General features: G+C 45.3%; 1 protein-coding gene across 2 annotated transcripts in view; it reads left to right on the forward strand.

The window, feature by feature from the left end:
* Window positions 1–17852, forward strand: part of NSDHL (NAD(P) dependent 3-beta-hydroxysteroid dehydrogenase NSDHL) — a 41211-nt gene that overhangs the window by 5612 nt on the left and 17747 nt on the right. For both annotated transcript variants that reach the window (XM_085863449.1, XM_085863448.1), the window contains exons 2-5: window positions 10122–10283; window positions 10965–11111; window positions 12578–12706; window positions 12862–13004. In XM_085863449.1, coding sequence (XP_085719575.1) covers window positions 10122–10283; window positions 10965–11111; window positions 12578–12706; window positions 12862–13004 — 581 coding nt within the window. The remainder of the gene's footprint in view (window positions 1–10121; window positions 10284–10964; window positions 11112–12577; window positions 12707–12861; window positions 13005–17852) is intronic.

The following is a 17852-nucleotide window of genomic DNA, read 5'->3' on the forward strand; positions in this document are numbered from 1 at the left end:
GATGTCCTCTTGAACTATTGAGCGGGTGGAGGGACCCTGTGTGTTTGGTCAAATGGTCAAAAATGTACATGGTCAAAACTTGCATTGCAGGGGTTTGAATTTCCCCATGTTTGAGTTTACTCGGATTTGTCCTATTTTGAGTAAGATGGTGACTGATGAAAGCCAAAATAGGAAAATGTCAAAGAAGAACACCGAAAGAAAGAAAAAAAAATGCAGGTTTTGATCGAAGTAAAAAAAAAATGCAACGAATGCAGGTATACACCTGGTGAGTGGCTGAAATCAGGCTGTGACGTGTAGACATCCAGGTGGTCACACCTGCAGAGATCAACAGACGGAGCACCTGTCTCATTATGGACTGGCATATGAGTGCAAGATCTTGTTTAAGCGCTACTCGAACTAGTAATCATACTACGACTACTACTTCTATAACAAAGGTGTGTGCTTCCAATCTGCATCATCCTGTCGGACCATTCGTTGAAGAGCTCTTCACGAGTATTGGATCATGGAATTTGCGTAGATCAACATCTTTGTTTCTATAAAACAATGTAACTGTCTCTAGAACTGCCCTTGGATGTTTGGTACTTGGATATGAGATGTGAGTTGATCATCTTAAGTGACATAAAAGTTCCACTTGTGCGTGTATGTAAAGAATAATAAAAACCAGAATTCCCCTTTCAAATAAAGCTGACCTTGAGGGTGTAGATTGAGGCTCATAAAGGGTCTACATATTTTAGGCATGGTGTCGGTGGAAACAATATATTTCCATGAAGCGGGTAGTGGTGATTAATCTTTAATTCTCAAATGGACTGTCCATTTCTCTTTCAACAAATAAACTTTAAGATGCTTAATTATATGTTTGAGTCTTGTATTGAGACACAAAAGTTAACAGAAAAGGTTGCATCTGGCTCGCTCAATGATTTGCACTTCAAATTAATCAGTTTTCCACAATCGTTCATTTTGTGGTCCTTTTTGATGGAGTCCCAAACCAAAATACAGTCGTTTAAAAAATGTAAGTTCAGTGGAAAATTATGAGCAGAAGTTATTTGCTTGAGAAGATAGTATGTTGAATAGCACCTTCCTGAGGCATCGCAAGATCTGTGTACTCTTTACAGTTAGTTGTGGACCTCTGGTAAACGACGGACCCTCGGGTCGCATGTCCATGTTGCTGCGTTTGAGCCTGGGGAGTTACTGTTGAAATATGTCTGTCCGGGTTCTTCCTGACATCTTTGTTCTTTGTTCCTTTCACATTTCTTTCTAATTTATTTATTTTATTTTAATTTAATTTTTTTATATTTTCCTTATTTAGTTTTTTATTTTTTATTTTTATCTCTTCACAATTCTCTGTATTCATTCTAATTCTTGCTTTTTCTTCTTTCATCTCTCTCTTCCTCTCTTTCGTTATCTATCTCTCGAAGGAGAAGTGAATTCTTGCAGAAATTTTTCAGAAATAAACTTTAAGATGCTTAATTTAAGATGAAGGTGAGCATCAAATAGAAGGAACAAATCAATCAACAAACACAAATGGGTGAAGGAGAGGGAGGGGAACAGTAACTTAGAAAAAAGGGAGTGCTTGTGAATGGAGTCATTTAGGCTAGAATAGATCATGAGTATGAATGGGGAATGACATGATCAAGTGGTGAACAGCTGACTTGAATCCTTAAGGGGAGAATGGGACTGAACAAACTGGAGAAGTTGGTCCCACAGGTGAGAGAAAAGAGGAACAAATGAGTGGAGGTGAGCAGTGAGCCTGGATTTTGGGAGTTTAACAAGAATAGGGTTACTTCCAGAGCACGTACACCTTGCAGAAACCTGGAAGGGACAGAGTCCAGAGAGGGCAGACAGTGCAAGACCAAAAAGGAGGCGGTAGAATGCACAGAAGTCACCGACCTGTCTGTGATATAAAAGTAACAAGCTGAGATGCTCAACTTCATCGCAGGAGATTCCAATGATCTTGAAGGCTTTGGTTTCCATGGCATAAAGAAGGGTAAGGTGTGAAGCAGGGGCACCAGCCAAAAGGGGAGAGCAGTACTCCAAGCTGTGAATGAAGGCCTCTATCTTTCTCCATCTTCCATGGAAGTTCAGTACACTTTCTCCAGTGTTTCTTCACAACCTTGCTTGATGAGTGTCTGAAAAATGAATTAGTGTGATGACAGACGTGACGTACACAGACAATACTTTGTAATTTGAATTTGGGATCAAAATCCCGTAACTACGTGATCTGTTTCCACCCCCTGCGTTTACCGATCCAAATTCACCATTCACCTCGTGATTTTTTCTTCAACCTTTCCTTTACCTAATCTTATGCAATCTATCAAAAAAAAAATTAATAATAATAACGATCTCTTATAATGTTTCATCTTCCTCTTTCACATTTGTGGTTCTCTATATTGTATCATAATTCACTACTCTTCTTCTATTTCAGCAGACTGCTCTCAATTCGACCTTTCCTTCACACCTTGCCTAAAAAATCGAACTGTTACAGGGTTTCTTCTCTCCATTCTCTTAATTCGCCTTTATTGCATCCATCAAGAAATGTCTTTAATCGCATTTTTGACCTAAAAATTGAAAAAACCCCAGTTTGCAATGAATGTTCGCTTTCCATCAACCATTCTTTTTTTTCCAACTTCAGTGCCAATTCACTCTTCTCACCCCTTCCTCTCAAAGCAACCATCATACTCTCCCCCTCCAAGCTTCCTTCTCACCTTTCTCAAAAACTCCCTCACTTTTCTCCCACCATTCACCCCCTCAATCAGTATGAAACGGTATGAATCGTAATTAATGCTCCACTGCACATCTGCCTTCCCTTCCCCTCACCTCATGCTTACCTCCTCCAAAATCCCCCCCAACCAACTCCCAAACCCCCTCCACCCTCTATCGTACGTCCACATAAAAATAAAACTCTCTGGACATTTATAGGCGTTACAGCTGAAATGTGATAATCTCTCGAATCTCTTAACCTGAACCAAATTTCAAAATGTAAACTGCAGAATTGACCTTAACAGCAGTTTCGACAGCTAGGAAAGTGTTCATTTGTCCAATTTGAACATATTTGATATCATCATATCCATGAATCGCTGGATACATTGCAGTGCTTATAAATGCCCAGAGATGCCAGCATTCGTGGCTTTATTTCATTTCCACACATGCCATAACCTCGAGAATCTCTTAAACTAAGCCAAATTACAAGATTTATGCTACACAATTGAACTTGACAGCAGTTCGGACTCGGAAGAAAGTGTTTCTTTGTCCATTTTGCACATTGTTTGATACTCCGGACAGTGTTTAGTATGACCCAACCAGCCGTTCCTTGTCAACCATTTCATTGGAGTGCTTGCTTGAGTGCTTAATAGTGGTGGGTGGAACGATTCCAACCATTTAGTCAAAAGTAATCGAGTAGTTAACCGGAATCGACCTCAATGTCGACCAATTCCTACTTCTTAGAAAGGAGGGGTTTTTTTGTTCATTTAACTTAACCCCGCCCCGAGGAAATTTTTCCTTGTCCCTGTTGGGCATGTTCTGGTTACACACTGCCTTGTAATGTATTTATTGAAAAGGAACATGTCCCTGGGGCATCACATTTGCAATATAGCAGCAAGAGCAAGTTACTTGCAAACTAAACATGTTCCAAGGGCGTGTTCTTTTGAAATGAATAGCAATGCATTTAGAGTTGGCCGGTAAAGTGTGCCGATTGCTTTGCTGATGGATGAGTAGGCAATACATTGAATGATAAAGTAAGCCCGGTGTTGGCTTTACGGTTACTGTGGCTGGCTTGGGATCTTAGGGTCCTGAGTTTGAGCCCCTGTCGGCCGTTCAATGAACACCAGGTGAGGTTGACGCTGCCTGTCATCCTTCCGAGGTTGGTGAAATGAGGACTAGTGTAGTGCTAATAGGGGCATCAACGGCATAGCTGCATCCTCAGCCAATGATGCTAACCCTGCAGTCTTGGGTTGCATGTGAAGGAGGAGATAACGTTTTGAAAACGTGTCATTCAAGAGGTTCAGAAGTGCAGTGTGGAACTGTTTCGGGAATGTTCAAGAAGATAGTCTGGAAGTTGCATGCTCACTTTGTTCAATAGACATTTATCATCAGTGTAATATGTCCAATATTTGAAAATGCCCCGGTACACTGCCTTCCCTTCCCCTTCCAAAATTTCTCCTCCCTTCACTTCTGAAATTTCACCTTTTGCAACCATTTTGAGGGGCAAAGCCTACTGATCTTTCTTCTCATTGCATATTGTCTGCTGGCCATGTGGAGATGGCAGCTTATTGTCAGAAATGGGTAAATTCAAGATGACATCCAAAAAACTGCAAAGTTCACAAAAATTCTGTTTGTTGAACAAGAAGTCATATTTGTGTCACATTATGGTTAATATTGGCAATAGTTTGAACTGAGCATGGTTAAGATTGTCCTTTGTGCCCTGCTTATGTCAAGAAACCAGATTCAAGAAGACAAAATCGACAAAAGCACCAATAAACAGATATTATGCTTTCCAACTTTTTTTTTTGATATTTTATGCCTTTATTTTAAGAAAAACATGATCCTTTTCTCAGACCAAATAGCACAATCCATGATGTTAACCAACAGGTTATAGGATGTTCCTTTTATCAACGTAAAATCCACACAACAGCAGATTGTCGGTGCTTATTTATCTGCAAACATTTTAAAGTCAGCAATATTGTCTCTCTTGCTTTCTCTGCAAATTTAGATCGATTCAAACCTCAAGCTAATACTGAAGTACACACACACACACACACACACACACACACACACACATACACACACACACACATACACACACACACACACACACACACACACACACACACACACACACACACACACACACACACACACACACACACACACACACACACACACATATATACATATACATACATACATACATTATGGGAGAGAAATATATAACATTATATTATTTGCATAAATATAACACACTATTAATATCACAAATCATGGATTATATTGAAAGCCATTTTACCAGAATGTTTTGTTTTTGTTGAGCGTGTGCTGTGAGGGCTACCAAATAGAAATACCTGGCACCGGTTTATCATCCCATACTCCCCACGTTACAGAACATTAATGTGGCACAATTTGCAAATTACAGTAAACTTAACAACTCTGTGAATAAGTTAGGAGATGTAACAGAGTAACTCATTATCAATAGAAAGGAAATCCCTTTATGTCCTTGATGATGAAACGCTTTCTTAATCACAATCGTCACCAGAGTCTTCGTCTTCAGAAGTGTCATTGTCATGATCTGGCTAAACAACGCCATCATTAGTTATGTTGTCACAGTTTTGCAGCTTACATGTGGCAGTGCATTTTAGACCATTCATGATGCATTGGCAGTCAATAAGTTTGCAGTTTTTGGAAAACTTGCATGACATGAACTCAAAGCTAACATCCGGAGCTTGAGGACCTGTCGTCCAACAAATGACCAGTCTGCCATCCTCTTCAGTGCAGCAATGTCCGTCTGCAGGGTTTGGTATGTTTGGATTATTCACCAGACTGTGGCACCATACTGCCGATTGGTAGTTGGCTCTTAAAGCATGCATGTTCAGGCAATCATCACATGGTGGCAGCTGACCGGAGTCTTCGTCTTCTCTCTTTGCTCTTTCCAGCTGATAACGCAGCTTGTTAACCTTGCTTGTTTTGGACCCGGCTGAATACAGTCAGCACGTGAAGTCCTGCAGAACGATGAACGAGCTTCTGGATACTGACCATTCCTCTGCCATTTCGGTGAACATCTGCTGGTACTATGTGTTTTTCTGTAAAAGTTTTAGAGCCTTGAGCTTTCCTTGGCCTCTGAATGCACTGACAGTTTCACATCTAGTGAATGTGTGCAGTCTGAGTAAGGCTTTACATACTTTCTCAACAACTGCTGCAGAAACTTTGCTTACATCATTGATTCGTTCCTTATTTTTGGTAACGCACTTGATGCAAATGTGGCACTCAATGTCACTATTGAGAGCCAGAGAAAGTATAAACACGTCAGAGTCTTCTAAAACAATGACCAAAGAGCTCGACTCTGATGCAGCATATCTTGCATGCAAAAACATCAACTTGCATGCAAAAGAGTATCCACTTCTTGGCAAGAACCCAGATCTTCAACTTCGGTGGAAGCATCACATGCTTTACAGAAGCATTTCTTTACACCCGTGATGTACATAATTCGGTCATGGAGATTTGATCGCAGCTTTGTTTTTTTTTGCCATTCCTGTGAGATGAATTTGATTAAGTTGGTTTTGCTCTCTGATGATGACAAAAGGCACTTCCACTGTTTTATTCTGTGCCCAGGAACAATATGATTGATGAGAACACCCGTTTAGGAGCCACAATTTGCTCTCTCAGCCATTTTAATGGAATTGTGGGCCGACACATCAAACACAACATCGATAAGCCAACTTCCTGATCGGATCTGCAAGGCTGACAGATTGATTCCGATAGTTCTGCAAATATCATGTTGTCACCGGGTACTTTCTACAGTCTACACCAAGCTCATCCCATCGATGCTACAGGTGGACGGCCATGGAATTGACTCCACTGAAGATGCATCTGTCACGTTGCTGTGCCAATGCTGCCTTGTTGGGTTTTTTTTTTTCAGTGCTTCGTCACAGTTACCCAGCGACCAAGGTAATGGGCCAATACCTTATCAGAGTCAAGTTTCTGCTACTCGCAATTGGCATCATATGGCTGAATAGCTTGTGGTCTGCTTTTCTCTTTATTTCATATGTTAGAATTCTTCTGTTTCTTCATGTCTGTGAATGTTTTGAGGTGATGCTTTTGGAGTCTCATGGAATTTTGCCATCTGTGTTTCAATCCTCTCTTCTTGAAATTGTTGGTGGGCCGTTTCACCAACTTTCTTTGCCCTCTCAAGATCCTTTGCAATATCAACATGAGCAATTGTTGCCGTTGAAATGCTGATCAGCTCAGTTTGACGACTGTTAAATGGATTCATCCATTCGTTCTTCAGCAGGTCAACGAGTGACGACATGTTTTATCTCTATGTATGCGCGACGGTTCAAGATCAGGATTATTTAGACCAGGGGATTGTAGCTGAGTCATTCCTCTCACATGTTTCAGACATGTACTCTGCCGTGACATGTACTCTCCGGTACTCTGCCGTGAGGTGATATCTTCTGACGGTTCCTGGATTGAGACTGAATCCTTTGGCTCCTTCAGCTCTTTGTGTGTCCTTATTTGTGGTCTCTTCAATTGTTTGATCAATTGGAAAGCGACCAAAACAGTTTTTATCTCCCAGCTGCACAGAGAATCCTCCATCCAGAAGATGAGTAGACATCAGTGTGATTCTCTCTTAGTCCAGTCATTTCTGCATAGTACACTGAGAAGTAGTAACTGTTGTTGATTTTGTCATATGCAAAATACCATGGCAGCGTAGCTCGGATGGCGGACAAATGCTGCACCCAATCTCCTCCTCTTGATGCTCTGATGAGATCTAGAAGTATCCCCACCATATCAATGTACGACACCTAGAACTGTACAAGTGGTCCGCCAGCACACTGGAGGTGAGAAATACTCCTGAAAGAGTGCGATGGTCTTAGTAAAACATGGGTGCTCCATAAGCTTCTCCAAGTTCTCTTGCATTGTTGACTTGTGTAGCTGATGTACGAACATGGTGATTCTTTTCTTAGGTTTGTTGGTTGCCATTGATAGAATCCATCCCAGACTAACCTAAGTAGAGACCTGTGCAGGTGAACTCCCCTTGTACAGGGTGGGGCAGAGAAACGGGCGATTTTTTTTTTTTTAAACTTGGTAATTCAATAAACATTTTGTATTTGCCAAATTACAAATATGCAATCTTAAAGTACATGTCATGCCATTTATTTCTTGAAGATCACATCCTCGAGGTGACCTCCGTCTCTGCACAGGCATTCCTCTAATCTTCCACGCATGTTTCCCATGACACGGCATAGCATCTCCAAAGAAATTCGGTCAATTTTTTGACAACGACTTTCTTTCAGCTCTTCAATATTGTGTGGGTGATAAACGTACACTTTGCTTAAGTGTCCCCATTAAAAAAAATAATCATCACATGCTGACAGGTCTGGTTGGAGGCCAAGTAATGTCACCATTCCTGCAGATGATGTGGTTATGAAAAAGTTGTCGTATGGTGGCCATTGACACTGGCGGTATGGGACATTGTGCCATCTTGTTGAAACCAACTGACCTCATTAACTTGAGGAAACCTCATAGCTAGTTGATCAATCAAAAAAGTTATGATCATGTTGGCATAGCGGAGATCGTTTTTTAAAATCCCACGTTTCTCTGCCCCACCCTGTATTTCCGACCATCCATGATGCTGCCAATGGATTGATCCTTCGGCGATGCCTCCAGCCTCGACAGCAAGGTCGTGCAGACCTGCATCCTGGAATCGTTTTCCAATTATTCCCAACAAGTTTCAAATGGATTCAAATTGAATTATTTGTCTAACCCTCCCTGCTTACCAGAAAATTATTTTACAATTTTTAATGTCCGTTATGGTACTTCTGCTGCCACCCTTCTTCATAACATGTGACCTAGATTTAAAAAAACAACTTTGAGAACATTTTGTTGATGACAACAAACAAATTTGGTACATTTAAATAAATTTCATAACTGGAATCGGTTGTCATGCCAACTTGAACCAAAAATAGAGATTATGAGCCACCATCTTGAATTGACCCACTTTCTGCCACCAAGCTGCCAATTGGGCATGGCCAGCATATTTATTTATTTATTTGCTATCTAGAGGTAGAAAGGAGTGAGAAAAATACTACGGCATTCCCCCCCCCCCGCCCCCTCCCAAGATGGTAGCAGTAAGCGATCCAGCTCACAGACTATAAACCAGCCTTGTTATCTTTATGAATTTTTTTTCCAGTGTTTGTGCATTTGTACGTTATTCTTTCATGGCTGAACTGTAACACCTGGAGGCCCAGAATTTTGGTGTAGGCACTTCAGAATCTGAACAAGCTTTTAAGCTTCCGCACTTGGCCTTGATGTCTCTTTTGAGGCCACCAAAGGCAACTATACAGTGTTTATTGGGATGTTGGGTCAGGCATTGCTGCCGCTGTGCCGCAGGCAAAAGGTAACCACCTTGAGGTCAATAACTCCATAGCTTTTCAATGTCCAACATGTCCTGAAACCACCGCCGGGAAAAGCTCACCCAGCCGGGCAGAGCCGGGTATCCTCTCTCCTCTCATGCCCCCAAGAAATACGAGGTAGCCCCTCTAGTTATTGATAATCTAATAACACATGGTAATTCTCTTGACAATTGCTCAATTTCCAGAAACTTAGAATCCAAATCCTTTAAACTGTTACATTAATTGTATTTGAAATGCAGAAATCTAGACTCATGGAGGAGCTAAACGACAGAGGGCAGTAATTCCACAGATTGATGGAGGAATAGACTGACAAAAGAAACACATGGACACATTGCACGTGAGTAGGAGAATGGTACGAAGATGTTATCTTCATAAATATTTTTTAAAGATATAAAGTATTTCCTAAAATATTTTGTAAAGATATCTTCGGAAGATGTTATCTTTATAAAATCTGTTCTTGGTTCTGCAGAGAATACCAAGGCACCAGCCAGCGTTGGAATCCAGTTTGGAGATATGGTCTGGCTAATACAGATGATGGCAGATAGTGAGGCCAAGGAGCTCCAAGGACTGAACTTCATCCATGGGTTGGCCATTGAAGTAAATTGGGGCGCAAGAGCCAATCCTTAGATCTCCTTCAGTTGGATTTGAACCACCAACATCTGGGATGACAGTCTTGTTTTCTTACCACTACAGTACTGTGCTCACGATGCCATCATTTTGAAAACGCCACAAACTGTATACAAAAAAACCGTTTGTAGCTCTTTTTCATGAAATGATCTGTCGTTACCTTTTTTTTTTAACTCGAGCTGAGCATTAATTTGTGCGTTTGAAGAATGTTTCATGCAGACGGTTTTTGGGTTTATTCCCCAATGATCCAAATGGCATAAGCAGCTAACATGATTGTGTAGCAGATGATGAATTGTGAAATGGTTGATTGCACTTCTACCTGACAAGATACAAAATAGGTTGTCCTCTTTTTTTTTTTTCCTCATTTACTAGATGAAAGGACCGTGCGTTGTGATTGGTGGATCGGGCTTCCTGGGTCATCATCTGGTGGAAGGCCTTTTGCTCCGTGACTATGTGGTCCGTGTGTTCGACTTGCGACAAAGTTTCCATGACGACCGGGTCACTTTCTTCCTCGGAGACCTTTGCGAAAAGCAGGTGCTGTGTCGGGCGTGTCACGCGATGGTGCTGAATGTTGCCTGGCATTTCCCATGACTTTGTCAAAGCACTGACAGAACTCCATGAAAAAAACCCCCAAAATCTACAGGCATCTTCTGTGTTGTTGGAGGATCGGGGGCAGCAGCCATGAAACAAATGCTTGCGTTCGTTCACATTCGCATCGTTACAAGTCTTTTCTTTCTTCAAGTGCTCTTTGCCTTTCTCTCATGCACAATGCAATTATTATTCCTCAAATTTCTATTTCTAACAACAAGTATGATGATAATTCCTGGTGCCCCATTCTAAGTGTGGTTTGACTCCTTGATGTGTGAGAGATGGAGAACAGGTTAGGTTTGTGGAGCAGCTTGTACCATGTTTGGCAAGGGCGAACCCAATTAAAACGGTCATTCTGGTATTGTACCGGCAAGGGGTGTTGCATTTCAGAGTATACCATCTTTTCCACAGCACTTCAATCTGGCTGTGTCTGTAATGATGATTATTGGTACAAAACGAGACCTTTGGGGCTAGTACGGTGTCATGTGGACCATGCCGATGACTTTTATTTGGGGTTATGATTTGTATCGCTGTACTCCTTTTTGTCGTCGTCACTTACCCGAGCTTGATGTTGTCAGACTTGTGTGGTTTTGCAAACCTGCAGTGAAAGTTTATGTTCTCTTTCAGGCTCTGATTGCTGCACTCACAGGGGCCACCTTGGTGTTCCACTGCGCGTCACCACCCCCGTCCAGCAATGACCGGAACCTGTTTTACCGAGTGAACCTCTTGGGTACGAGAACGGTGTTGCAAGCATGCCGGGAATGTGGGGTGCAGGTAATTGTCTTCACAAGTATCTCCCACCTGTGTGCATTGTGACGTTTATTGTCGAGAAACACACCTCCTTCCACCTCCAGGAGTTCATTGAAATCGTTTTTGTTATCGGGTAAGACTAATAGGAATGTAAAATTAGAATGACACATATGAAGTGCTTTGTCAGGAGTAGAAGCAGATGATGGGGACTACCTTTAGATTGCATACACAAATATGGTGGAATTTATTTTACCTGACCACCCCCCTCTCCCACCCCTTGATTCTCCATATATACCCTTTCCCTGACTTCCATCTTTTCTCCCAGACTTATTGCCACTCTCCCTCCACTTATCCGATGCTCCAAACCCTCATTTATATTTCTTTTCAACATTCTTACCTCATTTTTGTCTCCCTTCCCCCTTCCTACTCCCCCTGGCCTCCAGCTAATCCCACCTTCTTGTGGGGTCAGTCTTTCACCAACGGGCTGACCAGGACTGACGTTCGACTGAAGGTGGCAGGAATTAGTAATTTATTCATGGTGTCAGCGATAACTGGCCGACACTGTGCGAACGACACCGTGAGATGTTTAACGTCCACCAACTAATGCCGGCAGACGGGATGGCCAGTTTAACGTGCGTCCGAGGGACTGAGCACTTTGACTTTTCCTACCAAGTGCCAACGTGATAGTTTATCGTCGAGTCAGGAATCAAACCCAGACTAGACAGCTAGTAGATAAGTATGCTCCCTGCCTTCCCTCCCTTGTATATCATCCTCCCTTCCCTTGACTGTCTGATTAAGTGAATACTATAGATATTGTTTTCATTCGGTGACATCGGCCTCCTTGTGCGAATGAAGTTCAGTTGTGGAATGGCTTGTTTATTTCTGGGGTTTAAAATATTTTTCTATTGGAATAAACATTTCTCATACCTAAGTCTGTGTTTGTGGCTTGGCTCATGTTTGGGTTCACTGTGTGTGTGTGTGTGTGTGTGTGTGTGTGTGTGTGTGTGTGTGTGTGTGTGTGTGTGTGTGTGTGTGTGTGTGTGTGTGTGTGTGTGTGTGTGTGTGTGTGTGTGTGTGTGTGTGTGTGTGTGTGTGTGCGTGCGCACGTTTGTTAGTATACGAGTCGTCGTATCATGTGTGTTGTATTTATTACTTAATGTTGGAATTTCCCTCCACAAAGAGCACAGGTGATGAGGATGGCATGTTCACCTTTCCACCTCAGTTCACGTTTCCACTCAGGTGGATTGATCCGTAATGTTCTCGGCAGATACGACATTCGCTTCTTTTAACTTATTTAGCTTTCGACTCTCACTTGAATTGCACAAATGTGCTTTTTACTACCTCGATGTACTGTATTGTTGACCGGTTGACACCGAGTTGTTTTAGTCATGGTGTGCTCAGACAAACTTTTGTACTTTGTGACGTCTTATCAAATGGCAAACATTATTCCTATTCATTATTAATGTGACATTCACCTTTTTTGCCATCAGAACCTGGTGCTGACGAGCAGTGCCAGTGTGATTTATGAAGGAAAGGATATAAGAAACGCCTCTGAGGATGTACCATATGCTAGAACACCCATGGACTACTACACAGAGACAAAGATTCTACAGGAGAAGGTATGAATTGACACATTAAACTTTTGCTGTAAAGTTTCAGTAACAATCCCACATGATACTTTGACTTTTGAGTGCCTGGGTGCACCAGCTTGGAAGTATTGTCATGAGCAGTGACCAATTTGATTCGTTGGCCTTGTGGTTATGCTTGCCTGCAGGAAGTGCTTCACGCAGGCAGTTCGAAGGATGGTCCCCTGACTGTAGCGATCCGACCGCACGGAATCTTTGGCCCTCGAGACCCGCAGTTGGTACCCGTGCTCGTGCGGGCCGCGCAAAAAGGCCAGATGAAGTTCATCATCGGGTCTGTTGCACCGACGTTCACTTCCACCATGATCTTTGACGAGGAGGTTTCCTCTGAGGGTTGTGCGCTTCTCTTTGAACTGTCTGGTTTGCGTTTGATTCTCGGTCTGACCATAAACTGTCATCTTGGTGCTTTCCAGACGGGTCTTGTTTTTATTCTCGCCAAGTTCTACATTCCTTCCTGATTAAGGGTTGTTTTGGTAGTACCCTGCAATGGAGTAGCAACCTGTCCCGGGTTGACTCTTGGCTATGAAACGATCCATTTATACCGGTGGCCTTTCTTTATGCCTTCCAGCACGAGACCTGTACGATGATCTTGTGTCTGGGTGTTCAAGGAGCCCATCTAATCGTTTGTTCTCCACCATCAGTTGTGTTTGTACCGAGATAGGTTGTCACCTTCACTTTGTTTCCAAAAACTTGTTGAACTTCTCTGAGTTTTTTTTTTTTTTTTTTTGCTTTATCTTCACACAGTCATGCTGTGTGATTATTTTTAAGGCACGAAAGGCCAAATGCAAAAAATGCAGGAAGCTGACATTCAAGAAAACGAATGAGACGGCGAGGATTGTGATGTGTGTTTCAGCAAGTTGTTGCTTGAAGTGCAAAGTGCATGGCCCACACAGCTTTGCATTTGGCCAGAATGAGGAATGCTTTCGGGTTTACACTGAACAGGCTCTGATTTGACCAATCAAACGGCATTCAGTGTAGCCACAAAAAAGTACATTCCATAAGAGATGGTCATCGGAGTGTAAATGTGTCGGAAAAATCGTGCTGTTGTGAAGATCGCTTACATGGATCCATTTCCCGATGATCTAAGTACAAGTTATATCTCAATTGTGTGTCTTTTGTATGTTTTCCCCTGCATCGTGTTCTCCTGATCGTATGTATGCCTGTATGTATGATGAGAATACTCGACTTTGTCAAGGCCGGTGTCTGCGGACAGTTCAGACGATAGGTTTTATCAACTGCCTCAATCATGTCTGCAATAGAATACAAAAAAACAACCTGAAGATTCACAAAGGTAGGCTAACTGCTGTGCAAGGCCACGGTGAAACTAAAGTTCTGGCATTAGCCTTTCATCGGAGGTTACTCCTTACTCTTGCTCGATTAAGGTTGCCAGAAATGTCAGATTTACCTTTCCTTCCCACAAGGGTTAGCATACCTTTATGAACCTCCATTTGATAAAAAACCTATCACATATGTATCATGTATCCTTCCTGTAATTCACACACCGGTGTTTGTGTGTTTGTCACGCGACTCCTCCTACAGTTCTGAGCCGATTACATCCAGACTTGCTACATGGGATCAGCATGACTCCAATTAATGGATAAGGGTGTTTTATCTTTACCAGTGGTCTTGGGAGGGTGGGGGATGCAAATTCTCTATGTAAGTGTGTATCGTGTAGCACCACCTCCAGGTGAGGGAGGGGATTACAAGTCTCTACCATTTACAGTGCAGTGTTCCTGTTAGAGTGTACGCGGTGCAGTGGGACGCAAGAAGCACGCGGGCCACCATCTACTCCGCTTTATTGCGCGACCGGAAGCACATTCCTGCCACCCCTAGCGGGCGAGGCATGATATACGAAAACCCAATCACGTGACACAGCACACTCCTCCCCTCGTAAAATGACCCGTCACACGATGAACGGACAATCACAACATGACCATCTGAAACCCATCAACACTCATAATCCTCCAAGTACCGCGGCCGCACTCTGACCCGCCTCGGACGGGCAGCGCCACCAGACAGCCCAGGCTCAGACGCCTCCCGGCTCGGTCGAGGTGACACCCTCGCCGGACTCGCACTTTCCGCAACACCAGCCACCCCCGACCGCCCAGCCTGCTCGACGTCCCCGGGTAGGACGGCATCAGGCGAAGACCCCCTTGGCGTCGGCCCAACCAGCCCCGGCGACACAACGTCAGGCGCCGGCGATACTACCGGTGGGGGTCCCGCATCGTTCGGCCCGGGGAGGTGTGGGGGGGGGGGTGACGCTGAACAGCGATCATGCATTTGGTCCACGTGCCGCTTCCACACATCCCCACCATCAGTCCGCACCATGCAATTTGCCGGCCCCAGCACCACAGAGACCACCGCCGGCACCCATTTGGAACCGTTGAAATAATCGCGTACCATTACCCGCTGCCCCACCTCGAGGCTGCGCAGCAGCGTCGGACGCGACATTGCCCCACTCCCCGACCCTCCAGGTCGCAGCAAATCCAGCCTGGACCGCAAAGCCCGTCCATAGAGACGAATGGCCGGCGAATCACCCGTGACAGGATGAACTGCGTTCCTGTAATGGAGCAAAAAGACATCGACCATCGTCTGCACAGGTGCAACACCCCCCCTGCGCAAAGCCCGCTTCAACATCTTGACAAACGACTCAGCTTGGCCATTCGTCTCAGGATGATACGGTGCGGACCTTAGGTGTCGAATACCATTCTGGCGCATAAACTCATCAAATACACCCGCGATGAACTGCGGACCATTATCAGAGACCAGGATCTCCGGCAACCCTTTATTAGCAAAGATCGTCCGCAGTTTCTCTACTGTCATGTTTGCTGATGTATGCTGCATTACTACAACCTCCGGCCATTTAGAGAATGCATCGATCACAATCAAAAGCATTTTGCCATTAACCGGTCCCGCAAAATCTACATGGACCCTCTGCCAAGCTCGGTCCAGCACAGGCCAGAGACCCGAAGCTCGACGCGGGTTATCAGCATCTGTCTGGCACGTGGCGCAACGCTTAACCAACTGCTCAATGTCTTTGTCCAACCCCGGCCACCACAACAGGCTACGAGCAAGACTCTTGGTCTTCACGATGCCAAGGTGACTGACATGCAGCTCATCCAAACACCGCTGCCTGAACTTCGGTGGAATCACGGTCCTCATCCCCCACATTACGCACTGTTGGACCAACGACAGCTCCGCTGCGCGTGACGTGAAAGGTTGAAATGCCGGTGTCGAAGGCAGATCGCTCCAATTCCCCGTAGAAATCGCCTGGACGACACGGGCAAGCACCGGATCACGAGCCGATTCCACCGCGACCTGCCTGGCCGTGACCGGCCCGCTTTGGACCTGGCCCAGCGCGAACACATCGACCCGGTCACTCAACTCAGACGCAGCTGGACCCTCCGCACACGGCAAGCGTGAGAGCCCGTCACAGTTAGCATGCTTCTCGGTGCTTCGGAACTGAATATCATAATCGTAAGCACCCAGAAACAGACACCACTGCTGTATTCGCGCGGCTGCTACCACCGGCACCCCGCGTTCGGGTCTCAGGATGAATTGAAGCGGTTTGTGATCCGTCTGCAAAGTGAAATGTCGCCCCAGCAGGTACTGATGAAACCTCCGCACACCCCAGACGAGGCTGAGAGCCTCACGCTCAATCTGGGCATATCCGCGCTCTGCTGTGGACAGGGTCCGGGATGCAAAACAAACAGGCCGCTCGGAACCATCGTCCATCCTGTGGGAGAGCACTGCCCCGATGCCATATGCAGAGCTGTCGCATGCCAATAGGAGCGGACGCGCAGGCTCGTAGTGCACGAGGACCGTATCCTCTGTGAGCAGCTGCTTGACGCGGTCGAACGCCGCCTGGTGTGCAGCCCCCCAAGCCCAGCGCTCGTCCTTCTTGAGCAACCGCGTTAACGGCGCAAGTTGTGAGCTGAGCCCGCGCACGAACCTTTGGTAATACTGGGCCATACCAATGAACGAGCGCAGCTGCGTCTTGTCGCGAGGCGGTGGCATGTGTTGAATCGCTTCCACCTTCCGAGGACCTTTCAACAGCCCCTCCGGCGTGATGATGTGCCCGAAGTATTCCAAGCGCTGCTTGAAGAACGCGCACTTTTCCCTGTTCAAGCGCAGGCCGCACGCTTCTAGCTTTGTCAGTACTTGGGCAATGTTCGCAAGATGCTCGTCCGCCGTTTTCCCCGCAATAAGCACATCGTCCAGGTAGGTCTGAGCGGGCAGGCCAATGCAAACCTGATCCATGGCTTTCTGCCACAAAGCTGGGGCCGAAGCAATCCCAAAACAGAGTCGGGTATATCGATAGAGTCCTTGACACGTGTTGATTGTCAAAAGCTCGCTACTCCCGGGATCCATCGGCAGGTGAAAATATGCATCACGCAGGTCTAGCTTCGTGAAGTATTGACTCCCCGCCAATCGCGCATATATTTCATCGATTGATGGCAATGGATATTGCTCCACGCTGAGCCCCGGGTTAACCGTGGATTTGAAGTCCCCGCACAATCGGACGTCTCCATTCCGTTTCAGCACCGTGACAACCGGGGTGGCCCAATCTGAGCACGACACCCGTTCGATCACTCCACAGGCCTCCAACCTATCCAGTTCACCCTTGACCTTGTCCCGCAGGGCATACGGCACCAGACGCGGTTTACAAAACCGAGGAACCACCCCCTCCTTCAAGAAGAGTTTTGCCTCCATGCCCTTGAGTTTCCCAAGGTCGTCGCTAAACAACCCTTGATGTCTTTGAAGAATCTCCTCCAACTGATCCTCCCACTGGCTCGGCACGGGTTGCACAAGGTGAACTGCGGCCCAGTTTAGCCTGATGCGGGCCATCCAATCTCGGCCGAGGAGAGACGGCCCGCTCCCCCGCACGACGTACACCCGAAGCGTGGCGACCTGGCCTTGGTACCGCACAGACACGTCTGCCATCCCGACTGGCGTTATCTTCTCACGGGTGTACGTGAACAGCGTGAGGTTGGACCTGATAAGCCTCAAGCCGTTGAGTCTACGCACGGTCTGCTCGCCGATGAGCGACACCGCTGCTCCCGTATCGACCTGGAACGTGATCGGCGTTTCGTTCACTTCGACTTCCACCGTCATCGGGCGC

This window comes from Eptatretus burgeri, chromosome 18, assembly GCF_056783735.1.
Source record: "Eptatretus burgeri isolate ZD-2024b chromosome 18, Ebu_testis_v1, whole genome shotgun sequence".
In the NCBI taxonomy this organism is placed as follows: domain Eukaryota; kingdom Metazoa; phylum Chordata; class Myxini; order Myxiniformes; family Myxinidae; genus Eptatretus; species Eptatretus burgeri.